Source organism: Opisthocomus hoazin, chromosome 16 (genome assembly GCF_030867145.1).
Source record: "Opisthocomus hoazin isolate bOpiHoa1 chromosome 16, bOpiHoa1.hap1, whole genome shotgun sequence".
NCBI lineage: Eukaryota > Metazoa > Chordata > Aves > Opisthocomiformes > Opisthocomidae > Opisthocomus > Opisthocomus hoazin.
This window is the reverse complement of record NC_134429.1, coordinates 21,954,340-21,981,076: the sequence shown is the minus strand read 5'-3', so window position 1 is coordinate 21,981,076 and position 26,737 is coordinate 21,954,340. Positions and strand designations below refer to the sequence as shown.

At 40.6% G+C, this 26,737-nt stretch overlaps 1 protein-coding gene across 12 annotated transcripts; it reads right to left on the bottom strand.

Moving 5' to 3' along the window:
* Positions 1 to 3,442: 3,442 nt before the first annotated feature.
* Positions 3,443 to 26,403, bottom strand: PER3 (period circadian regulator 3). Of its 12 annotated transcripts, XM_075437191.1 has the most exons (22): positions 26,213 to 26,295; positions 25,186 to 25,337; positions 24,488 to 24,603; positions 23,394 to 23,595; positions 22,578 to 22,626; positions 20,680 to 20,822; positions 20,220 to 20,298; positions 19,391 to 19,503; positions 19,012 to 19,168; positions 17,980 to 18,085; positions 17,427 to 17,552; positions 16,548 to 16,674; positions 15,318 to 15,462; positions 14,561 to 14,688; positions 13,898 to 14,101; positions 13,009 to 13,260; positions 11,746 to 12,482; positions 10,505 to 10,649; positions 9,762 to 9,942; positions 8,995 to 9,145; positions 7,244 to 7,361; positions 3,446 to 4,748 (listed from the first exon to the last, which is right to left on the bottom strand). In XM_075437191.1, exons 2-21 carry the CDS (start codon positions 25,301 to 25,303, stop codon positions 7,260 to 7,262), a joined length of 3,381 nt encoding a protein of 1,126 aa, XP_075293306.1. In that variant the 5' UTR covers positions 25,304 to 25,337; positions 26,213 to 26,295; the 3' UTR covers positions 3,446 to 4,748; positions 7,244 to 7,259. The 12 variants fall into 12 exon arrangements, 11 of the variants coding, with proteins under 11 accessions (XP_075293315.1, XP_075293313.1, XP_075293307.1 ...); XM_075437200.1 differs by having other exon boundaries at positions 3,443 to 7,361; positions 26,213 to 26,403; XM_075437198.1 differs by having other exon boundaries at positions 3,443 to 7,361; positions 9,046 to 9,145.
* Positions 26,404 to 26,737: the final 334 nt, after the last annotated feature.

Below are 26,737 nucleotides of genomic sequence, written 5' to 3'. Positions count from 1 at the left end.
GAGAAGGAGACTCCACAACCTCCCTGGGCAACCTGCGCCAGGGCTCCGTCACCCTCAGAGGGAAGAAGTTCTTTCATGTTCAGACGGAACTTCCTCTGCTTCAGTTTGTGCCCATTGCCCCTTGTCCTGTTGCTGGGCACCACTGAAAAAGAGTCTGGCCCCATCCTCCTGACACCCACCCTTGAGATATTTATAAACATTTATTAGGTCCCCTCGCAGCCTTCTCTTCTTCAGGCTGAACAAGCCCAGCTCCCTCAGCCTCTCCTCGTAGGAGAGATGCTCCAGTCCCCTCATCATCCTCGTAGCCCTGCGCTGGACTCTCTCCAGTAGCTCCTCATCTTTCTTGAACTGGGGAGCCCAGAACTGGACACAGGACTCCAGATGGGGCCTCACTAGGGCAGTGTAGAGGGGAAGAACAACCTCCCTCGACCTACTGGCCACACTCCTCCTAATGCATCCCAGGATCCCATTAGCTTTCTTGGCAGCCAGGGCACACTGCTGGCTCATGGTTAACCTGTCGTCCACCAGGACACCCAGGTCCCTCTCCACAGAGCTGCTCTCCAGCAGGTCTGCCCCAAGCCTGTACTGGTGCATGGGGTTGTTCCTCCCCAGGTGCAGGACGTTGCACTTGCCCTTGTTGAACCTCATCAGATTCCTCTCTGCCCAACTTTCCAGCCTGCCCAGGTCACACTGAATGGCAGCACAGCCTTCTGGTGTATCTACCACTCCTCCCAGTTTTGTGTCGTCAGCAAACTTGCTGAGGGTACACTCTAACTCTTCATCCAGGTCATTGATGAAGAAGTTGAACAAGACTGGGCCCAGCACTGACCCCTGGGGGACACCACTAGTTACCGGCCTCCAACTAGACTCAGCACCGCTGATGACGGCCCTCTGAGTTCTGCCATTCAGCCAGTTCTCAATCCACCTCACTGACCACTCATCCAGCCCACACTTCCTGAGCTTCCCTAGGAGGATGTTACGGGAGACCGTGTTGAAAGCCTTGCTGAAGTCTAGGTAGACAACATCCACGGCTCTCCCCTCATCTACCCAGCCAGTCATGCCATTGTAGCAAGCTATCAGATTGGACAGGCATGCTTTCCCCTTGGTGAATCCATGCTGACTACTCCTGATAACCTTCTTTTCCTCCACTCATCCTTCTCTTACACAATGCAGCAAGTCACTGCCTGGCTGGAAATTACTCCTTTCCTGCCACCTCATCAGTCAATAAAAACTTTAAAGAAAAGACTTCAAATTTATCTAAACCATCTGAGACAGATTTATTTCAAGAACAGGGAAAGGTGCAGAGCCTGCAAACACTGGGAAGAAAAATGTATTTGTTCAATCCCACTTCAAAAATTGCAAACATAAAGCCAAATAAAGCCACAATGAATAATAATAATAATAATAAAAATAAAAATATCACAAGTATTAAAAAGTTCACTAGCCATCTACATAAGAGAATAAATGAAGATAGTATGGAGTCAAGATGAGGTAAGCGAGCTACAAACCCTCAAACTGTTTCAACTTTCAATACTGCAAAAATACTTGCTAGCAGTTATTGCATCTAAAGAAACAATACTCAAACAACTTATTGCGTTCAAGCTAGGCCAGAGCACAGCAGCAGGGGCTGGGTGGGGAATTCAGCTAATTGAAATCTAGCAGAATTTCAGCAGAGCCAGAAGCTTCCAGTCATTTACAGCCCTTTTCTCTGGCAGGAAGGAGTTCAGACTGCATCTTTGGACATGACCAGTAGTTCTCAAAAAGCGACCGTTAGAGGCAGTGTTGCACACCCAACTGCCTCCTTCCTGAAGGAAACATCCATGGCAGATGCCAGATAAACTCAATTCCAGGGTGGAGAGCCCAGCAGGTCCACAACAGAGAAAGGCAAATTCCGCTTCTCCCCCATCCTGCTATAACCCATAGCTCCTGCCAGCTTTCAGCTCCGAGCTTTTCCTCTCTTCTGCAGGCCAGAGACTAGAAGGCTGGAGCTGTCACAGAAAACTAAAGAGACTGTAGGAAGAACTCTGGAGGCCAGGCTGATTGTCCTTCCACCAGACGGGGCAGAGCTCTTAGAGCAGGCAGAAAGGTGCAACTAGCTGGGAAAGTGAGCCACAAGAGTCCCATCTATGCCAGCCTGAGCCTGCCTGCAATGGTTTCGGGCAGCAAACTGCAGCATCAAATGGAAGTCCAGCAGGCAGACGCCGTTTTGAGCTGCACAGAAGCAGTATGTAATATATATCTTGAAAGTTAATGCAACTGTGCAGTAAACCTACTACAGAAAAGCTACAGTCCCATTACTTTTGAGATTGAGGTGACCAAGAATCACAGGTCCAGTACTTCTCTCTCACCATCTGCCAAAAATACAGAAGTACATCATTCAGTTCACCTTTAACATCCACACAGAGGTGTAAGCTACAGACTTTTAACTGCAAGAACTTCAGCTGACAGGAGGGTAACTCCTGTTGACAAATCAGTAACATAGCTGAACTGACAATGTCTAGATCTCTGAATAAAAACATAGCACCATCTTGAACTTTTTCATTTCACAAGTCTATTCACTTGTCCTCCTAATTTTTGGACCAAAACCATCTAGATAATTTGGCTCACATCTATAATTATGTTTAGAATGACCAAATCACTCTTCCAAAATTAATAAGCCATCAGCAAAAATATATCAAATGTAACCTTCGAGATGCCTGTATTTCAAGGAACTGCATCACTTACCTTGCCAGAAGCACCTTCAGTTACATACTTATCTAAGATTACTTCTTGCTTTTCCAATTGTAGTAAGATGCTACATCTTTTGTTCTGTACTTTCTACTCCCTGCAGTGACTCTGCCTTTCTCCTGCAGGCTTCTTTAAGCACTGTCGACCACGCTTGTCTGTAAAGTCCCTTAAAGCAGAAAAAGATGAGCAAATTGTTTCTCTGCAATCAATTAAGAACTTTATCGCTCTATGGGATGTGCCTGTGAATTAAACCTATGAATTACTCCTTTGTGCTTCCTCTAGAACACTATTTTTAGCATCATGGGGGCAAAGTGCTCCCAGGGTGTTCATTATTTACCTTTTCTAATAAAATCAGCACAGGCATAAACTTTAAATCCTGCATGCCAAACCCTAACATCTTACACATCCAAACATAATCCTTTACATTGAAAAGATACCTGCCCTTCTTCATGGGATGCAATTAGAAAGGAAATAACATGTACTGAAGTGGGCAAGGTAGAGTGAGATAAAACAAACAAACAAAACCAAACCACAAAACCCCATACAAAACAGGATGAATGGCCATCACATCACCATTTTCTCTGTACCCACAACCTCAACACCTATGTACAATCAGAAAAAATGTAATAAATATTTTCTTAAATTTTGTCTATTTTCTCAAAACTACGAAACAATGAAAGTAAACACACATTTGAAACAGTTCTTTGCAGCATATTTTTCAGTTTTATTTATAAAAACAGAAGCTCCTTTAAAGTGTACAGTTAAAATCACAACTGCAAATTCAACCACAGCTGAATATTATTTCAATAAAATATTCCCATCAACTAATGTAAAAATTCACTCGATTGTGATTTAAAACTTGATTCAGCTGGAAGATGAACTTACCAATACATTACTCATTCAGTGAATATTTATCACACATTGTAAAAATACACTGGGGTCCCTCCTGCTCATAGCAATGTCAGGAAAATATTCGCACATCAACTCATCTTTTAAAAACATAATCCTGTATTTATGAATACAACATAAAAACTGCCAGTAAAATCCACCAAGGGTTTCCAAACTGCTGATGCCCCCACAGGGGGTATTAACTGCATCATTACTGTACTTGCGTGTTTCCCCTTTGATCACCAAAAAAGTGACCTTCTAAGCAGCTTTAAACTGCCTGCGACATTTTAATTATGCCAGGCAAAACAAAGACACATAAACAAAATGCCATGTGCAAATCTGGCTGCAATATTTACTCCATTGGTCTTTCAGATGAGAACTGGATCTCACTGACTACTCCAGCAAACTACATAGACCAAGAGATTAATTTAAACTGAAGTGAAAACGACCAGTTCCTGAAAGCTTACGGAAACGATGTCCCTCCCAAAAGACTTGATAAGGCATTTGCTTGCAAGCTGTTGTGGTTCTGGTGGGGTTAAGTGCAGCTTAGGAACCATTTTTTGTCCTAAACCTGGTTTTGCAGCCAAGACAGTTTGTGGTTTTGGGCAAATAATTTGCTTTCATTGTCACACATAGCACTGATTCACCTCTTCATAACTCTTATATTCATCCCCCATACCACAATCTTCTCTGTAACCCAGGACTAGTGAAGCCCCAGACAAGGAATCTTGCGCCTAAGATTTAGCCAAGATTACAAACTTTGAATTCAAACTCCTAGACACATGCACCTTCATTATATACGGTCATAGAGTATGTTGTTCACAGCACTACAAAAACTGCCTCGGATTTATATTGCTATATGATCCTATTGGGCACAAATTCATAGCAGTAGGCAGTACAAGAAGAGTTAACATCTCCACACAAGAATCTGTATGATCAAGTTTCTACGTACAGGTCAGAATTTTGACCACTTGTAGCAAAGACAGCATAGGATACAGTGAGTGAAGATCCCCAAATTATACTCCTGGATTTGCTATGAACTGGGCATATGCATCTGTGCAAGTCCTTTGTTTCTCTGCCTCTTTGTATACAACTGTGATAATGACAGTCATCTTTTTGACATGTTTCCAGACCTACAGATGAAAAGCATTATTCAAGTGTTAGGTACACATTACCACTCTCCTAAACTGGGTCCCACTTTTTTATAAAATAGATGACATATATGCCTGCTAAGACATTGCAAACCATGCCATTTTCATACTCAGGAAAGGAACAGTGGAAATAATGTACAGCAAAAGAGGAGTTATCTAAACTTTCCTTCTGGCTTACACTTTTAAACTTTACCTGGAGTATGTAAATCACTCTATTTCACTAAGTCTCAAAATACACTACAGCAGTCAATTTAAGCAAAAATATCTAGAATGAATCCTAGTGCATCAGTCTAATCTGACAATTAAGTCAGTTAAGAAGCTTCCCAATAAGAACCTATATGCAAAGCATCTTATTACATGTTTTAGAGCAAATATTTTAGGTAGTGTGGCTATAAAGCAGAATACCGTATTTGGAAAGGACTAGGACAGGTATAAGGTATTGCCCACATTTTCCTACTTGAGTACATAACTTGCTATATATAAATATCTATTGAAGTGTCTTATTTTAAGAAGTGTTTAAAGTTTGAACACAAAAACTACTGAGGATGCGTGGACCTCTGCTGACCTACAACACTTTAAAAAAAACCCAAAAGAAGTTCAAGCTGAAAAAACTGAAAGACAAATAAAGAAATGCAGCTTAAGAATAAATAGAAAGCAATAGGTATGAACAGAGCAGGCTGTAAAAAAAAAAAATTAAAAAAAAAAAAATCAAAAGAACACTGCCTGAGTCCAATTAGCCTTGAAAACTTAAAATTCCGTAAAAGTAAATTTCCTTGAAATAAGCTTTAATGACAAATATTGTCACTAAATTTATTTTAAAAAGTAACAAAATCTTTTAGATGTCGTTTTCCTTCAATGATCTGCAGATCACAGTATTTTTAACTTACTCAACAACTTGAAGCTTACTAGTGAATGAAATTGAAAAAGTGAAAATCCTTCACATAGCAAAAAAGGAAGAGTTACACAGAACAAGTGGGTGAATAATGTGTTACAATCTAAAACTCTTTGTTGAGAAGGCTAAGGTGATTAATAACACCACAAGGAAAATGTGATTACATCCAGCTTTTCATAAACAAAGGGGAAATCAGACAAAATTTGCTAGGTTTTAATGAAGCATGTCCTGTCTGAAGACCACTTTGAGACATCCAGCTAGAAGTATTAGCATGAGAAGAAGTCCTTTTACACACTGAAAGTGGTTACTGCTTTCTGAACAACAAATTCACACTATGCACAAATTCATTTTTCATCCATGGATTTCAACAGCCAGAGACTCCATTATAAAGAAAGAGGTTAAAACTTGTACAGGAAGTCAACAGTGATAAGAAGTAATGAATATGTATTTTGATGTTCACGTTTGGCTCCACAGCTTGTAACTTTTCAAGAAAGCAGAAGAAATAAAGCTCAATCTCTTTTTCTTTTGGCACTACCACAACAAAAACAGAACAGAAAAATGGCTCAAAATTTCCTGTTCAACTCTTCTAACTACTCTAATACAGCAACAAAAAAATTAAGATATAAATCCACCTTCCAGAGTGCTAGCAACATAAGATAAAAGATTGTATGTAGCTACTTGAATTGATAACTAGGCCCTAGTGCCTTGATAGAGGAGGTCTTCCATGTGTCTTTTATTAAAAAGCAGATCCTGTATAAGGAAATAACCCCTGAACTGTTACTCTATTTTTTTTGATTGCTATTCATAATTTAATCTCTAACTGATTTGCAAACCAGTTACCCTCAATTAATTTTAAGCACCTACCTTGAGAAACACAGCTTTAAAAGCAAAAGCTATAGAACAACTTGGTTCCAAAACACTTATCATGAAAAACATAGAGAATAGCTTTGCTGCTTTTCACTTCAGTTTATTTTTCTGATGGGCACAAGCTGACGAAAGAGATTCTGATGCAGAATAACCTGGCTAGTTTTGAACTGCTCGTTAAAAAGCCTACTGGATTCTCAAACCAGCTACATTGATTATAGAGCCTCAGAATACTATGATCTTCAGTTGAGACTTTCAAATATTGAACAAACAAAAATGAAGACCACTTCGTTGCAGCTTGATTTTAATGCTGGTTTCAACACATCTGCCTTATTTGGAGAATAAACATGCTTTGATCTGTTAGGTTCATCACTGTAGGTTCTTAACCACCGCATCTTTTCAGACTCTTACTTGCCAAGTTCAAACAAACAAAAACAAACCCAAAACCAAAAAGTCTTTGTATTTTGCTCATCATTGAACAGTCAAAAGTTAGAAACCTAACCCATCCTGCGTCAAGTCTGGGAGTTGAGGAAGGGAAACAGCCTTCCAGCGGAAGACTGTGTTCAAAGTCATGTCAGGAGTGGAGTGGTAATGGCGGAAGATTTAGTTTCACATGTGCGACTGCTCACATTGGGAAGAGACAGCCACATAGATTCACTGCCAGTATGCAGCAAAGCCAGAGAAAAAGAGAATGGGAATCACACCAAGCAGTTTTACTGACACAAATGCTGATGCCTTCAGCGTTGCAGGAGTGGAGGCGACTTTCCCTTGTTTTCCATATTGTCATCAGCCATTGCAGCCTCATAACTCGCTTCCCTGATGTCACATGTAAAACAGCCCTTTAAAAAGGAACAAGAATACAGTAATTTAAATTCTCCTTTTTATGAGTATATTTTAAAAAGTCAAATCCTCGCAACATGACATGTTACCATCTCTTGAAACATCTCACCAATGGGCTGAAATCTCTCTAAAATCAGAGATTATATATACAGATCTCTTTATTTTCAGAAGCAGGTACTTGCACCTCCAACTTATCTTGTCTCAGAAGTGAACTAGTTTGTTAGTGGAATGTATAGTTGTAGCTTTGAGATAAAAAGGCATGCAACTTCCTTGAATTTGAAGGCCTTATCTTTCAGTTTTATAAGCAAGCTGCTCATTAAGCATTTGGACTGCAGACTGAACAGCAACACCACCGACCAACAAAAAAAGGCTGTAACACCTGAGTATATTGACAGACCAGGTATTTCTTGTTCTTGAGAAACGATACAATATTGAAATAGAGTATTAAAAAAGAAATCCTGCATTTCCTTCTACTGTCAGAAGCCTAGTTGCACTCATAAAATTACAGTCTGCATTGGAAACATCACTGACTGCTTAGGAACAGTTTTAGCACCTTAGATATCAAATACTTCTATTTGTGTACCAACATATCTTGTAACATTTGAGATGTAAACATTCAACAAAATCTTCTGCAAGATCACTGGACATCATTTCGCTATCTGAATCAAACATGTGGTCCTAACCACAATAGGACACAGAAGATTTTTATCAACAAGGTATTACAAAAACAAAGACTAATTTTCTGGTCTTGTTCCACAGCCAAGGACATAGATTTCTCAATTTTTCTGTTCTAAGAATAAAAACCACAGCTCAGAATGCCACATTTTGAAATCCTAGCACACAGAGCATGCAGTGCTGTAACAGACATCAGATTTCTTTGATGCATGAGTACAGGAATGCAGCCCACTCTGTCTTCAAATTATCTGTACAACTCATCACTGGAGCTCTAGATCTTTGTGGGACTAGTTCTGCCTTGCTATTTTCTTCTCTATAGCACCTGGGAGATCTTTAAACTGATTAGGATGTTCTCTAACACATACTAATATAAATCCGAAGTAGTTCATCAGCATGCCCAAGAGTTATACCAGATAATAAGGCATGAGATACCAAAATTCTTAAAGAATGAATCCACCTGCAAAAAGCCAGCTATTTTTCTGTTTCTTACTAGACACCTGAACTTCCTCTGTGATTATGAGCATTTTTTAGCTTGCTGAACATACTCGTTCTAATGTTCACTACCATCCGAGCTACATGCTATTCAGTCATAGCAACAATCAACTTTATAAGAAAAAGAGCAAAAGACCTAAAACTAACACAAAAAAATATCACTAGATACGAACTCTTACTTGAGAGCATGACATTATTCCCATTCATCCAACACTATGACTGAAGGAACTTTGCTACAGGTGGTTCCTACATAGAATTTGCCTATCTTGCAAAAAACTACAATGGAAAGACCTGTATTTTAGCATTTCTCATCTGGTTAGCATACTCGAGCTCATTTCCTTCTTATATTTACAAGTAAAAACCATCAGTGACCCCAGGACTATAAGACTGCATTGGTTAGAAACAGCACTGCCTCCGGCTAGCCAAGGCATGAATAAGCTGCTGATTCCTTTCACAGCTCCTTACTTGGGTGCTGATCTGCAGTGGGACAGTCTGGGTCCGGATCCACGTATGTACCTCTGCAAGCTCCTCCTTCTGCCCATCCGTAAACCAAGGCTGCTGATCTTGCATGACCGTCAGCTTCTCCAGATCCTCCTTTAAAACTTCCTCTTTAATTCTGCAAGTAATAAACACCTGTGAACACAGCTGTACTAAATGAAGCAACGCAGGCACTGATTATAATCACATTGGGAGAGTCTCTTCGCCAGTATCTATGGCTGAAGTCTAGACAGCACTGGCCATTGAAAAGTAACTAGACTTTGTTATACCTTGTTTGTTTTGTAAGGTTTCTTTCAACACTGGGCTAACTGACAGGATTTTTTTGTAGCTGTTGTTTTTGCTGGGGTTTTATGGGTTTTTGGTGTGGGGTTTTTTTTGGTTTTGTTTTCAATGTGGAATCTCATTGCAAATTATACATAAGCTAATTACAAGCAACTTGCAAGTAACACATAAGTATTTTTACCCCTTTATGCATTCAAAGTACAGGACAATAACCAACCCCTGTAGCACTTCAGCAAAAAGGTTATATGTTACCATATTTTAACTAATGGGGGAAATGCAGAAAAAAAATAGACAAAAGGAAGTAACCAGGGCTTAAAATGCACGAACAGTAAATCAATACACCTTCTTGGAGTTTCATTGGTTCATGCACTGTTTCCATGGTCTCATTTTTAATGCTACAGTTCTAAGCACAATTCCAAACTACATGTCAGAAATTGTTGATGTTTTCCAACCTGTTTGGCATTTGGTAAGTCATTAGAACTTGCTCAAGTGTATGATCCATCATCACCCATGCTGACTCATGTTTGGATTTATGAGCTGTCGCTTTGTCTTCTGCTTTCTGATTCTTCTCTTCTTTGGAAGTTTCAGAAGAATCATTACTGGCAAAATACCTGCTGCTTTTCCCACTACCTGCTGAGAATTACCATGAAAAAAATGAATGCAGATGTCCAAGAAATCCAAGTAATTAAGCACAAAGTAAAAGAACACCAGTGTATTCTTGCAAGCTAGTTCTGTAACACGAACACAGATACCAACAGGTGATTGTCCTAGCAAGTGATTACTACCTATTGAGAATTCAAAGATAAAGTGCATTCTATTAAGTTACTCAAGATCTCCAAAGCTCTATTCACTCTTCTCAAAATTAATGGGCTTAGATTCTCTGTTTCTGTTTCAAGAGGTCCTGCTCTAGGCAGATTTACTCAGTAAGACAGTATCTAATGCAGAGAAAAGTGATAATGAGCAAAATGAAAGAGTGACTTACAGATTAAAGGAACAACTTCTTAGATTCCCATTTCCAACTACAGTGACTAAAACAAACTTGGCTTCAAACACTGAAAGCAGGTGAAAAGTAAAGACTATAGATCCTCTTACTGAATTTCCCATTCCCATTACAGTATCTTGTTATGAATTACCAACATGTTAGCAAGCCATCTAGCACCAAAGCACCAAACATCCAAATCTCAAACTTCCCTACCTATGCCAGAACCAGATGAAGCTGATCGCCTGTCTGATGCTGCTGAACCTGTACCTGACTGCGAGTCCTCGTACAGCGAGCGGTCAATAAATCCACTAGAAGCACAATGGCTAACGCTGTTATCGCAGTCTTCTGGATCATTGTCCTGGAGACAAAAATCAAAACAAATGCATCCACAGAAGTTACATTTAAGTTTGAAAAAGGAAGTTAGTGCATTTACTGAATTTGTCACTTGTAGACTAAGTTCTCATATCAGTTCAATAGTTTTGGAGTTTCTAGCTCTGAAAATGAACGGTGGTCTTGAACTCAGGGTAACACTCTCCACGGGTGAAATCAACAAGCATCTGGGCTCTAGCTTACTGGTTTCTGCTGTAGATCCTTCCCCACTGGGTGATGATATTGTACTGTTGCATTAAGTTAATATTTTCTGCTGACAAGAGAGCAGGAGTCAGTTCCCTTCATGTCCTGTTAGATGGCAGGAAGCAGCCACACACATCAAGCAATACTGCACTACAGAGAAAATGAGAGCACCTTCCCCTCATCCACTATGTGAAGCTCACTGCTTCAGCACCTACAGGTACACCAACTCCCCTTTCAGGACCCTAACCTGCAGTTTCAGCTGATCCAGCCTTTTCAGCCCAATCTGGATTCAGGAGCCAACATTTTTTTCCTTGCCTGCAGAGCTCAGATTTCTGCCTCTGAGTTTACCACGGAAGTTGGAGAGGCCTTTTCTATGCCCATGTATGGAAACCGACCCTGTTCTTCGTTCAATAGCTGCATCCCTGGGAGACAGAGGGAGTAATTAGCAGTGTATCTTCCCTTTGTTTTGGTTCTCCACAGAGACTGTGGGACTGGGTGAAAAAAGATGCAAATTGCGCAGCACTAACCAAGTTGCACATGCACAAAAGCCCCAATCCCAAATTTCCTGCCACCAGTTTAATTGAAAAGGCTGCTGCCAGAATGCTGAGCAAAAGTGGCTTGTGGCAGCCTAGACCAGATGATCTCGCATTTCTGTCATTTACTAAGTGCCAACACTGTACTGTAACAAGTTCCCACAGGCGCAAGTATAAACAGCTTTCTCCACCTCCTGTGCTATTTGTGTCCCACAGACTGCATAGCACAGCCACCGGAAAAAGCAGCTCATAAAATCTGGTGACCCTGAAACACAGACCATCACTGGTTTTGGTGACTGAACACCGTGAAAGTCAGTTTCTCCTGTCTTAAAAATTTGTGTTACTTACACATTTAGCTTCTGTATATGCTTTAACATCAGTACTAATGGAAAGCTCCATAGGTTTTGGCAGCTCTTCTTGAAGCAAATTCAGCTGAAGTGGGGAGCTGCTCCGTGAACTGCTCAGCAGTATGGCCTGGTCACGCTGGGCCTCTTGCTGGTCCTCTGTGGATGTGGCAGAAGAGGCTGGAAAGGGCTGATCCACAGACCGCAGTGCAATTGGTGATGGAGCAGAAGGAGCGGGGACTAGAGGTAGTGTAGTGCATGGATATGAAGAGGGGAGATAAACATACTGAGGGCTAGGAATAAAGACACATTGAGGCATCTGAGCATACACGGGGAAACTCTGAAAAAATACAGCCATAAACGTGCCTATGTTTGGGGGATAAAGTGCTGGGCATGACTGCGCTTCATAGCATAGTTGTGATGGTGACACTGATTCAGGTTTTAACGAGTGAAAGGCAAGCTCCTCTCCTACAGAAGAGGCTGGAAAACTACACAGTGGATCCGAATAGACAGGAAATGCCACACGAGGAAGGACATTCATACTGGAGGAGCTCAGATAGGACACTGCTGAGGGAGAAAATGACTGTTTCTGAAATGTTCTCTTCTCACATGGAAGACTATTTCTATTTTTACTAGAAGAGTGGCTATCTGAGGACTGTCTCTGAGGTTTCTGGCGCTTGAATTTTCCATGTTTGTCTTTTTTACAGCTAGCTGGGTTCATCTGCTTTGAAGGGGAATCTCCTGAGGAGGAAGAAAAATAGGCATATTCACTGAAATGACAAAAAAAAGAAAGAAAAAGAAAAGAAAAAAAGAGAGAAAAGAGAAAAACATCCAGATAATTGAGTGTGGTTTATTTGGAGAGCTGACTTTCCTCTGGATAATTCTTCCATACAGTACAGTGACAGCTTTGCTGACACATCTACAATATTTTCCTTCATGTCATCAATTTTCTTCTTGATCGTTTTGGCTTATCCCAATCAGTTCTTTCACATTCCTTCAAGGGGAGGCAATAAACTACTTGGGATTTGCAGGGCTTACTGCAATAACTACCTGCTTTGTGAAAAGTCTAAGATAGCAATATCCAAGATGGAGCAGACCTTCTGTGTGGGCGATGCTCTTGTCAAGCCTTGGCAGTTTAAAGGAAGTATTCTGTTTGCAGCCATAGTAAGATACTCGCTAAATCATTCAAAGGAGAACCAAATTCCATTGCTAGGTTGGTCTTTGTAAGTCATCTACTAAGTCTTTATTTCTCAAAGGCGCTGCCTACCTTGGCCACAGGAATGTCTGTTGTTACTTCTGCTCCCCTGCTGAAGGTAAGTTCTAAATGGAGAGAGCAAGATCCTCTGGCGGAACTTGTCAACGTAGTTCTGCTCCTCCTTTTGAGTGTGGGCTGACAACATCTCTTTTGTTAGCCCAACTAGCTTTAAGTCCTCAGGTACCATAGTGAGATACTGGACATCCACAGGAGGCAGCTCAATTTGTTCACTTCCAACAGTAGCATCCTCCATTGCAGTCACTTCTTTGAAGAAGGAAGAAAATAAATCAATCACTCTTTGCTCTGGCCTTCTTGTGTGAACTCCCACAACACCCAGAGGGTTACACAGAAAACAAATCTCGTCTGAGCTACCAAGCAGATACAGGCTGCAGAGGCAGAGGGAGAAAACACCCTTTACACTCAAATATAGTTACACTAACATCAACTGAGCAAATTATTTTGCATGATCTGGAAAACTTCAAATTTACTTTGAAGTTACAGAGGAACTTTTTTCTTCATACTTTCCCAGTACAGCAGCAGTTAAATACTCATTTTTATGCTTCTTTCCGCACTAAAATGAAGTAACACTGGCCCATTAGTCATTTTTATTTTAATCCTCAATGGCCAAAAGCATACTGTTGTCTTTGAGATACATGTGATGAAGTTAAAGGAGAAAAGAAATAGTGCACTCTGCTAAAACTAGATTTTATTAAAATACTGTAAAAATTTCCAGGCTCAAGTTTTCTTCACAGTGTCACTAGAAGTACCTTAATTATATTTCAGAGTTCACATTCATGAGAACGTATCTCAAATGGACAAAACTTTCTGTGTACTTCAGTCTGGAAACATTTGATAAATTTAAAAATCAGTGACTCCAGTCATTTGCGAGTGTGAACAGTACCTGATTCAGGGTGTGGGACATGGACTATAGTGCTGCTGTAACTGCACTGGCTGGTGACAGACACCACACTTGGAGCCTTGTGGGATAGGGTCAGGTCTGCCAGATGAGCTCCCACCATGCCTGCAGGTGTCTGGTCTTTCAGTGTCTCTTCCTGATCAGCAGATATTGGAGTTTGGGAATTAACTGCTGAAAGGATAGCAGTATCTATTGGTAAATGACAAAGTTACTACATAGAATTTCATTCCAAGCACTATGCTTCCAATTCATCAAGTCTGACTGGTATGGAAACAATCAGTAACTGTACAGACTATTATATAAGACAGTCTTGTATACAAATAAATGTAACATTCATAAGCCAGTGCAATGTCAGCATATACTAAACATGCCATAAAATGAGAGAGCAACAGAAGGTTCATTTAGCAACAACAAACAATAGTTCATTTGATGCACCCTACATTCAAAGACTTAATATTGTAGCTTACGCTTAATTGTGAGATCTAGACAAGGTAACCAAATATTTACCACATAACCAAAATACTTGTGCTGTTAGTGTGACAACAATTTTAAAAGTGGACGCAAACCTTGGAACGTACAACAGCTGCATACAAAAAAATAGATCAGTTGTTACAGTTCTATTGTGATTGTCAGTGTACTTTGTGTTACCTTCCAATGCCTCAACTTCCTGCTGACTCTGCTGGACTTGCTTGTCGTCTTCTGACGATGACGATGATGTATTTGCAGAAAATTTACATTTTCTTTTCAACGCTGGAATACTGCAGCTCTCTAGATATCTGAAATAAAAGCATATCACAGGAAGCTCTCCCTATTTTGCAGTTTTTTCCTCCATTTGAAGAGACAAACATTTGAACAATCCAACCTAGAGATTTAGGGGTTGTTAACTAGTATTTTACACTGCAGAAAGCTCTGGACACATATCTGCTTTCCAAGAAGTATCTAAAATAAAATCTATCAATTACTAAAAAAAAAAAAAAAAAAAATGTAAAGAGAGACAAGAATGAAAAAAAGACGACAATTGGGTTAGAAAACCCCAATATTTTATAAATTACATCAACCTTCTGTTTCATACGGATGTTCTCAACACATATATTGAGAAGACATTGACATACTATGCCCATCGAAATTCTCAAACTTCTGTTGCACCAATGGTGAAACTAGCAGCAGACAAATGTCAATACTTGCAAACAGAATCTTAGGTCCTAAATTCTTCATTGCTGTGTAATTCAGATTGACTGAGCATTGGGATGGATTGCTCACAGAGGCAGAAAACTTTACAAACCATTCCAAATTTATCTCCAACTCAAAACCTAGGCAGTTTAGACCAATGCAAACTGCTCGGCTATGTACCTTGCACCAATTAATCTTAAACTTGTATCACTACAATTGCTTCATAGTTTATTACCTGATGATACTATCAACACAATTGATCTGCTGATAGGAAGGGACACACAAGGTCTTCTTTGAATCATCGTAAAACGCATTGCCTGGTTCTTCTGTGCCATCACTTCTCAATGTCTGAAGTAAACAGGAAGCAGTGTGCCTCTTCCCTAGAAAAGAAGAAATCCTCAAAGACTCTTCTCAAAGGCATTTAAACACTATCTCCACCAAGACACACATATATATATATCGTGATACACATATATTGTACAGGGATACATGGCTTATGACAGCACAGCTCTCATTACTAAGTTATCCTGCATTTTCACCTCAATTCACATGCTTTGAGGAAGAGGAGGGAGAAGGGGAAAGAATGCCTAAAAAGCAATAAACCCCACACATCACCTTAAACATCCACTCAGAACAACTACGATTATTAACTTTATTATTATTAACATATATTATTACGCATAATATATATTGTTATTAACTAGTAATATTACTCTTCTCTCAAATTATACATCACAGAATCCGATCTGTTATTTAACAGTAATTTACAGCTTTTTAGAGCACAGATACACTGGTCAGAATAGTATCAACATTCACAGTGCAGTCCTCTTATCAACAAGACTAGGAGTTAACTATAACTTTCCTAGAGAGTATCACAGTGCAAAATGTTTTAATACAAATCCCTATGACATCTGAGGAAGCATCCAGTTTTCTCCATACATTTGTGCTAGGTACTAACTGCAAATAATGTGCACTAGCATAATATTAAACACTTAATAACTAAACCACTATTTCAGTGGTAAGTGGGGCAGTGTCTTCCAACCTATGGATTGTTTCTGAGAGTCCACATAAAGTAACTAAGGGAAGCTTCCATAGCAGACTTATACTTGCTACAAGAAAGACTGCATTTTCACCAGAAAATGTTAAAATAAAAAATAGTCTATTAACCTAGAAAGAGACAGGTATGTTCCTCCATATCTCAGGAAGCAGTTGGAAAGTTATTGTATCTGCTAAGCTTTTTTTGGGGGGTGGGTTTTGATTTTTTTTGGTTCTTTGATTTTTGTGGTGTTTTTTTTTTAAAAAAAACCAACAAACAACAACAAAACCCCAACAAAACAATTCCCACATTTAAGCCATGCTAAAATGCTATTTTAAGTTCTTCAACATAATAGCAGCTAGCCAAATTCACAGCTATAGATGTACAGGTGTTCATGTTACCTTAAGGATTGTAACTACATTAACTTACCTCCTAGCACTTCTGAGCTCACAGCCTGTTCATTTCCATTCTGTGTCTTGCTCTTTGACGCAATATACAGCTGCTGTCCCACATTCTTTATTCGGTTGACATCTGCACAAACTTGTTGCAATGTCATCTTGAGATATGTGAAAATGTGAAGTCAGAATAGAACGAATAAAAAGAGGCCATAGGAGACCACTAAGATGGGCTTGGGTTATTGTATATCCAAACTGAAAGGGAGTAAACTGTCAGCCTAAGCCTGGTATCTATTGGTATTTGTAAATTTAATGAATCTAGTTATCATGGTTAATTTAATTAAATTAACTATAATAAAGCTCAAACAGCCTCAGCATTTGAATGTTTTAATACCAATGAAAGCCTTGAGAGTGGGAATAAGCTCATGACTTACCCAGGCTCACAAGGAAATTGGGTAATTGCAATGTTTGTTTTAGGACAGCACTGTTTCCACTCTCTTCTATAGCAGTCTACACTGAACCTCTAGTGCCCTTTTCAAAACAAAACAGAAAATCCCAAGCAAACAGAAACCCCTCCACATGCATCAACCCTCTTTCTGGTTGCATGGTTCTTCCACTTTTTTCCCCTCTGAGTCCACTGGTTCTTTGAGAAGGCTGATCTTGCGCAAGTCTTCAATTTACTTTAGTGAACTACCATAGCATTTCTCTGCCTATTTTAGTCAGCAAAATTAAGAGCAAAACACAAAAGCCAGCATTCTATAATTGACCAATTTAAGTACATTTAGCTTGAACCTAGCTGTATCTTCCTACTTCAGCAAAATCCATGATAAGTAGTGCATATGTACACAGCAAAAATTTTTTTTAAACCTGTATTTTTACTGCTCTGCAGGCAGTGACACATTCAGAGACTTACTGGTTCCTGTATTTCTTCTGCACAATTCCCATTGGAATCACTTGAAGATGCTATGCTGATATAGTGCTCATAAGAGCCATTGCTTCCAAGGCTTCCATAACCACTGGAAACATTGCTGTGAACTGGCTGCACGAGAGGAAAAAATAGCAATTAAAAAACCCTCATCCTCTTAGAGAACAAAAAGGGAACAACACACTTTGCAACACAGAATTTCAAGTAAACAAAGAAAATTCAGTGAAAAATCAGTATTGCTCTGGGCTCTACCACTTGCTTGGGAAAAATTCTCCACTGTGCTTAAAGATGTTGCAGGATGCAGATTTATCTTTCAACATAAAGATTTGGCAAATATGTGAAACAGTATTTTTTTCTAATCAGGTGGGCTACCCAGAGCCATATTTTTAATCCTGTCAGACAAGCCTGTCTCCATTGAGAACTTTCCTTCCAGACCTTTTAAAAGACCATCCCAAAAGTAGTCCGCTAAACAGACCCAAGTTTCTTCAGCCTCTCATTTAGAAGGGTGGCCAGTGTTCTGAAATTCTTCCCTCTTCTTTACCTGCAGAAGCAACTTGTAAATTTGTCCTTGCAATTCTCTTATCTCTTTCTGAACACTGCTTGTTTCTTTACTTCTTGCAGCAAAGACATCTTCATTCAGAGGGCTTCTGCAGAGTCAAAAAATTGCACTATTAATTTTAATTTGTCAAAGTAGGTATAAACAGAGATAGAACAGATTCTTTTTTACATTATTTTGACTGCTTTGCTGAATCAACACAAACGGATGTCACCTGTTCTACCAGCAGCTCTGCTAGCACAGTGCTATGAGACCAGTGCTTCACCAGGGAAGTCAGTACAGCAGCACACTGACACGAGTTAAGGTCGACAAGCACCTACCCTCTGCCTCCTCCACTCAGAAGACAAATCCAGACCCCATAAAATCTTGAACAAAAGATCACTTTGAAAAGTCAAAAGACCGTCCCCAAAAGAAACCAGGTAAGAGGAAGGCAGACAGTCATCTTTCCAAATCTCTAAGAAACTAAGGAAAAAAAAAATCTGAAAAATTAAATTGCACATTCAACACTAATGGCATTTTTAAATGAGGTTACCTTGGTAGATATTTAGATCCTGTATCAAGTGAATGTTCCAGAAGAAAACAAGCCAGAAGGTGATTATGGCTTTGTGTCTGACAATTAATGGGGTGTTTTTTGTGAGCCAAAACATAAATGAATGTCAACTAATTATTTGTTGATCTACTTTTTACGTTGCTTTTTAGCTTTTACTCAGCTTGTCTTAAACTGATATTTTGATTTAGACATGTCCATGGTCACAGTATTTGGACATCAACCACGTGCAAAAACATATGCTAAAAAAAAGTTGGCTTTGCCTTTTACTTCAAAGTAATTTACTTATTTTCATACTTAATAAACAAGACTCATGCTGTTCTGCAGGAATGGGCTCCAAGACAGATGCTAGGTAGTTGTCACAGACTGCAGGAAAAACGTCACCTCTCTAGTTCAGCAGTGAGACTTTTTTGTTTTGCAGAGTATTCAATGACAAGCACTTTAATAGATCAATTCTACAACTGACTTACGTCCGGACTTTGTGTCGGCCAATGATGAACACTACCTTCCTGCTCCAAGGATTCACAAAACTGGACCAGCTGGTATCCAGTATGACATAATCCCCATTTTGAGTACAAAATCTAGTAGGTAAATATTCAAAAGGGGGTTGGCCAGCAAATTTCAGGACTGAAAAAAAATAAAGAAACAAGGTTTAGTTTACATTATGACACAGTAGCGCAAGCACAAACACTAATGACTAGGGTCCTTTAAAACTTTAAAAATTTGCTTTGATCTCAAACTGATTGCTTTAATTCATCGATTCATTTGTTTTTGTCTAGACTGCAGATCAGTCACATGTCAGGCAATATGATAATGAAACAACATCCCTCTTAAAGCAACTGTACTTACTTTTCTGATGAATAGCAATCATCAAAGGACGATCTTCTGGGTGCAAATACATGAGTATGGATGTTCCAACTAAATCCTGAGGTAAATAACCCAACAAAGGCACTGCTCTGAAACTCGAACACATTATCACTAATTATAACACAGTTTTGAGTATTTACATCTTTAACCTTTTTCTTGTCAGTGAAGTCCCCATGCATGATCTACAACAGCATGAACTAAGGCTACGGAACATTTTCCAGCCCATCTGATAATCCTCCAGTGCAATGCAGACATGTAAATACCAATAACAAACATTTCTGTGCCTGGAGATCTAACAGATTTTCACAGTTTTGTGAACATCTATATACAAAGAAAAAAAAAAAAAAGGATCTTGAAGAAACAGGTCACAGGCAAAATGTCAGTAAGAAATCTGACATGGATGCTGCAAAGCGTGTTGTAAAAACACTCCTGTGGCTTTGCAGGAGACAGCTTTAGTCTGGCCAAATATATTTGACCCAGCTCAGTACAGCTGTATTTCCACACTGATCCCCAGAGCTTTGCATTATGTGGGTTTTCTACTGTCTGTGTTACCACAGATCCCCATTGCCCTGGATAATGAAAACTGGTTGCAGTTCTGTTTAATTGACATTTTAAGTCAACAAAGGAGATTACGTCTGTGGAGTTCTAGATGCTTTTCCATGAGTGGACTAACACAAAACTACTTTGTTTAACTAACTATTGCCAGCTACACAGTTCAACTGCTTTACTTGGGTCTCCGGCTGCATCACCAAAGGAGTTTTTGCTACCTCTCCATACACACCTCTCATAGGTCTTAAGATTCAAATCTCACCTGTCATCTATCTCAAGAAAAACACATCCAGGGGTGTGAGTAGTGGTGAAGATTCTTTTATCCATAGGAATTCGAGGAGCTAATAAAAAAAAAGAAACATTTACTGAAACAAAACCTGTACTAGCACAGAAAACCTGTTACTTTTGCTCATGATAGAGTGTTATTGGCTCCTGAACTTTTTAACTGTTCACTGCTTTCTCACCAGTAACTCATAGAAACATTACAAATTTTTGGTGCTACAGACTTCTCTCAAAAATAAAAATAGTGATAAGAGGTCAAACGCTTCAGGGCCTTGCAAAGAAAGCACAGATGCTCTGGATTCGCATTCATGCCCCCACACACAAACTGGAAATTACACAGGTGAGACTACCCAAGCACAAGTTCTAAACAAAGGAAGCAGACGTTCATGTACTGCATTTTCCTATTGGCTTGTTTTTTTCACTGGAGTCTCCTGACTTGCCTTCATATCCAGAGTGAATCTTCTCAGCCAAAGCCAAGCAGCAGGATTCTGCATCCACGTGGATGGAAGTACACACATAGACCAAGTATGGGGTGATTCGGAAGGGGTAATAACACGTTTCGTCTTCTTGATCTTTAACACCTCTGAGGAAAAGTAAAAGAGATTAATGCACTGGTTTCAAGACTCAGATACTTGACACCAGGGCTGAGAGTCCTGCACAGCAAAGTTATGCTGAGCACACAGACAATCAGAATCTCCTGAGGTGCTATGCACGCTCCCTTGCGATCCAACGCCAACACATTCAGCAATACTGATCTCGTTCCCCTTAAACTCAAGCAGGTGTTTTGTGTCCAATACTTGCACTCAGAGGCTGTTCTAGAAATGCCATTACTCTAATGGTTAAAGACCACCTTCTAATTCTTGGTTCAAATGTATTCACGAGAACCACTCATTTAGTTTTGCGCTCTTCTTCAAGTTAAATAGTTCTTTTTCCTGTTTTTTGTTTATTCTGTACCAGTTTCAGGGGAAAAAAAAAACAAACCAAACAAACTGTCTCTCTCAAGTTCCGTTTCACTGACCTACACAAGTAAGACTCCTCCAGCCTCAGTTCACAAATAGTTGTTCTTCCATGAGAATCTGTCTTCCTAGAACACGTGTGAGGAGTAGCAGCACACAACATTCTACATGAGATTTTAACCAGGGCTTTGTAACAACTGCATTAGCAATTGCCTGTTTCTATCGCAAGTGCTTTTTCACCTGTTAGAATTGCAGTATCTTATCCAGCTCTGCCAGAAAGAATTTACATAATTTTTTGGACGCTCTCACACTAAAAGTTACTTTCTTATTCCACACTTCATTTTGTAAAATGTTTCTAGAGAGAAGTTAGTGTCATAAAAACTACTACTGACAGCTACCCCTCTCGGGAAAAAAAAAAAGACACTAATGGAAATTGGATATAGCAGAAGTTTAACCCACAAAAAAACACATTTTCATACTTAAGCCTAGCGTGCACTTGTGAAAAAATATTTTTTGCTAATGAATTCCACATAATCAAAAGGATCTGTTATATAAAGGAAGGATGGATGTCATATGAAAATCTGAAGAAAAACTCTTGCAAAATGTTTATGTATCCTACAAACAACTTGCCCAACTTTAAATTGGTATCTGTTCTGCTATATTTATTCCAAGTGCCCTTACACAATTCAAGAGACAAATGTGATGTTAGAGCTTGGGTTTTTGAAACACAGATGACTGAATGACTGAATCGATGATGGATTGAAAGACGGAGTAAGTATTGTACCTGCCCAGAAGTAAACAGTTCTTACTGAAATCAAGAGACTGCCCATGTCTGAAACAGAACTACACTGAAGATTACAGGTCAATCTCTCTTTTTTTTTTTTTTCTTCCCCTTCCTACTTTTAGCACTAAGATTAGCCAGGCACAAAGCAACAAACTGCATCCGTAGTGACAGCAAGTAGTATCTCATGATTCGGGTCTCATGCTGGGACTCAGCTGACTGAGTTTCTGTTGCTGCCTCTGTCGCAAACTCTCGAGCAATCTTAAAACACTCTTTGCCTTCATTCTCCAACTGTAAAAGGGGGAGCAGCAATTTTTCAGAAGATCATTCTTCTCCTGCACAACAGTACTGAGGGAAATGGGTAAATCCAAAAGAAACATGTAAGAAAAGCTTTCCTTCTGCCTCCATGCAAGTTTAAGCACTGCTATGGGAAAGATCCAAAATGTCCTACTGGATGCCAATTTTAAACACAATAAGTCAATTTTGTAATGGCGTTCCATGAGCTCACACTGGTCAGCTGTAACAACAGTACACTCTTTCTGCCAGTACCATACCCTTCTCCCTAGCCTTTGCAAACATAAAACTATAATAATGTACTTGCCTGATCCTGCAGAAAAAGGATTTCACCTGGGCATATTCATACAGAGAAGCTAAGAAGAAGAATACACATTGAAAGCATCAGTCAATATCCTTAAAAAGGTCACACCTATCAGAACTGTTTTAAACTCTACATTCTCCAGACTTTCTGAGCAAGACCGAAGTCTCACAACCTGCTCTTTATTAGCTACTGAATTAGCTGTTCAACAGTCTGCTCCCGCCTCAAATGCTATCTCTCTTCTCCAGCCCATTCACTCTTGGAGAAATGGCTGACCTGGAACTAAATTCAGAAGAAACACACACAATCTAAAAAACTCTTTTCCCCAGTGCATCGCTATGGAAAGGAAAGGTGAAAGTTCCTGATGTTATGAGCCCTGTAACAAAAACTATATATAGCCAAGAGTTAAGGGGAGAGGAAAATTCAGTAACAGTTCACAGCAAGAAAATAACAAAAACTCCATAGGGGTGCCACTGCTCTGCTGGGTAGGCACACGACAAGTTGGGGAATCCCTGCCATGTCAGCGTTAGCAGCCTCTGATGTTTCACATCCTTTGGTAGCAAGGATTTTGAACTTCCCAGCCCTGATGCCTGAACAGTCCCATGACAAGGTGGGCACAAGACATGGCCTTGGCATGTGACCTTCACTTCAATTGCTCACAAATAACATAGGACTCAAAAGGCACCATTTAGGCACATCCAGCACTAAACAGCAAGTCAGCTAATGCTAAAGCATAAGCATTTAAAATGAACAACTATTCTATCCTCATTCTGCAAAGACAGAAAGACAGATAAAGTGTTTAAGAGCATTGCCAAGTCCCACCTGCTTGACCTTCCATGTTCCAAAGCGGCAGGTGGGACTGATCGACATGTGTGTAGAACACACTCACATCCTGAGGGACAAGCAGCTCTACAAACCGGGATGAGTCCAACACTTTCTTCTTACAGTTTAGAATGGATGCTGCCTGCTCAGAAATATGCACTATGCGTCCCGAAAGCAAGGAAAACACAGCCACAAAAGTGTCCTGAAAAACAAACATTGTTAAAGGCAAGCCTCCCCCAAAACATGGTAGCAATACTGTAGGGATAAAAAACCAAAACAAAAACAACCCCAAACCAACTAAACAAATCCCAAACCACCACACACTCCACCCTAAAGGAGAGGTTCAAAAATGGGTTCTTCAGTTAATGTCCAATTAAAGTTTTGTGTGAGGTACTACAATCTCCAAAGCTATAGTAGCTTACTCATGATTTACAAATGCTAATAAGACTGCAATATCAAAACTGAAACAGATTACAGTGATGCTTGCCATTGTCCAGAATGACTGGTTATCGCTCCATGCACTTCTCCTCAAATTTCAGAGTATTCACCACAATTCCACATACAAAAATATTCTGAGAACTTTTCAAGTAGAATGCTTTTGCAGTATTTCTGATACAGCATCTAACAGCACTAAATCTCAAGAAACACTCTCTTCTCTGAAGCAAAGCCAGAGAGCATGACACATACTGCAAATCAAGAAAAAAAAAATACATCCAAGGGTACAAATAGAAACCAAACTCCCTCACAACTATGGACTTGAACAGCTTTGAAAACATTCTGTTAAGTCTGTCTTGAGAGTTTACTATGCTGTAAATGAATTATCAAATAAGACTCTCAAAGAGATAATAGCTGCTTCTAGCAAAAAAAACCCAAGAAAAAAACAGGTATTTCTTCACTTACTACTGTTGGGTACCCTGAGTCTGCACAGATAAGAAATAGTCTTGATCTGCCTTCAAAAACACAAAGGCATGTCTGGCTAAAATTTAAAAGCTTTTCAATTTTACACATTCTATTTCCACAAAATGATGTAAGGAGACTAAATAACGAGTGAAATGGCAAGTGGTGAGCTCCCTGAGCATGCCTGAATTCCTTACAGTGTTTTTTGGAGTGTGTTCAGATGCAACTGCCACCAACTCTTCTATGCTGTACGTCACCACATCTGTCTGAAACACTCTTCGGTCATTCAGAGCCTGGAAAAAGTCATTGTTTGCTAATTGAAAAAAAAAAACAAACAGGAAAAGCAAAACAAACACAAGGAAGTCAGTAAGGAGACTACTTTGAAAGTATTTCTTACAGCCCTTGTACTTTTGTCATCTTTTTGGTGAAGTCCAAGGTGAGATGAGGAAGTTCTGTGTAGTGACAAAGGAAAAAGGAATACTGATTATACTGCTGCAGTGACCTATCTATGTCGCAGAAAATGAGCATGAAAAAGTAGAAAGGACAGAACAAAAAAACAATTTTGGCTACCTAGTTCTCTTGAAACACACTGACTATCCAATAATTTTTCGAAGTGGGATGGGAAGGCTGTTGTTTACAATATACACAGAAAGTTAGTAGGCACCTATTAGCTATGGGATTCTGAAGAAAAGAGATGCAGTAGGTACGCATTTCAACAGAAAAGAGAACACGATTATCTAAAAAAAAAAACCAACCCACAGTGCTTCAGAAAGTCAACTGTTTGCAGGATAACTGTAATGCTTTAATTTGTTTTGATGTTATTTGTTGCCAGACACGTCTACTCCAACCAAGCTGCTATACAGCTTCTACACTTACAGATTTTTTCCACACTTACCTTGGACCTGTTGGACACACTGCAAGGCATAGTTGAGAGCACTGATGGTACTGGGCTTGCTGGAACTCCTTTTCTCTTCAGGCAAACACCTTTTCATTTCTTGGATCATCATCATCATATCTTTGTGAGACTGGCTCCAATTCAGCTGCTCACTGTAAAACAGAGGTTAAACTTTACTGGAGACTTCTTGTATAGGAGCTTCTTTTCTGTCAACTTGTTGAAATCATTCACTAAATTAACATTTTATGGGCTTGGCTACAGAGTCACAGAATATCTGGAAATGTCCTAATGCTCATTAACTGTATTTCCTTTTGTATCTTTCTCACTTCCTTGCTACTTAATCTTTTATCTCCTTTCCAACTCCAACGTGTCATGGATGGCAAAGTCACATCATAACCAATCTGCCTGCCAAGATGCTTAGCAACTAAAAATAAGCTGACGTTTACTCTAGATTTTCTAAATCTCACCAGTATTAAAATCATGAATAGATGCTGATTCTTTACACATGTAAGTCTTTCCAGCCTTCAAGTCTGCATCTGATTATAGGCACTTCAGGGAAACGTGAGGTCTTCAAGATACACCTGACACAGATTTCATTCCTCACATGACTCGGGAGCCTTCACAGTGGTCGGCCTCAACAGCTACAAAGTTATTAACAAGCAAAATCTCCCTCTTCTTTTGCTTATTTCACTGACCGAAGTCAACATCCTCAAAGTGCAGATTGACTCTGATCCTACAGCTGAGATTTGAATCCCTTTATTTTAGAAAACTTTTATCAATTTGGTCACGAGACGCATCTGGATCAGCCAGTCTGAGAACGGGGCAAACGGCCTGCGGGGAACCGTGCAGCGGCAACCCAGCCTGCAGGCGAGACCCTTACGGACCCCCAGGCCTGTGACTCGGGCAAGCCCCCCCGCCGTGCCCCAGCCAGCGCGCCCCAAGAACTCCGGCTCGCAGCCGCGCCAGGGCCCCGGCACCGCCTGCGGTTCCCTGCGCCAATCCCAGCAACGCGACAACCGGGAGTTACCTGCTGACTTCGCTTCGCCTCACGAAGCCTGCAGCCGAGCAGCCGTTCGACTCACGGCCGCAGCAGTCAGTCCCTTCGGAGTCCGGCCCGCCGAACCGCCTCCCGCCGGCGCTGGCTCCCGCACATGCCGCGCAAGGTAAGCTGGCCTCCGCTCGGCGCTCTCCTCGCCGCCTCGCCGGGCCGGCCGCCGCCTCGCGCCCGCCCGCAGCCCCAGCCGCCGCCGACCGCCTCACACCGCGTCCCGGGCCGCTGCCTCGGAGCTCGCCCACTTCCATCTCGGCGCCGCAGAACGACGCAGCGCGGGGGCGCGGGCCGCCGCCGGCCGGCTGCTCAGCGCGCCCGGACCCTCGGCCGCCGGTGCGGGAGACGCACCTCGCGAGCCGCCTGCGGGGACGACACACGCCGCCTCGAGCGAAGGCGGGAGCCGCGCGCCCACCGCCGCACCGGCCGGCCATCGGCACCACCCCCTCCGCGGGCCAGGCAGCGCCCCCGGCTCGGAGACCCCGGCTGCGCCCGCCCCGCGCC

Bases quoted from the DNA above. Each gene is read 5' to 3' on its own strand.
- PER3 (XM_075437200.1), bottom strand. From the start codon at position 25,303: ATGATGATGATGATCCAAGAAATGAAAAGGTGTTTGCCTGAAGAGAAA. The intron at 24,604-25,185 runs GTAAGTGTGGAA...TTTTTCAATTAG, and splicing joins GTGTGTCCAACAGGTCCAAG to CAAACAATGACTTTTTCCAG. The intron at 15,463-16,547 runs GTAAGTTAATGT...CTTCTTTTCTAG, and splicing joins GAGCTCAGAAGTGCTAGGAG to GGAAGAGGCACACTGCTTCC.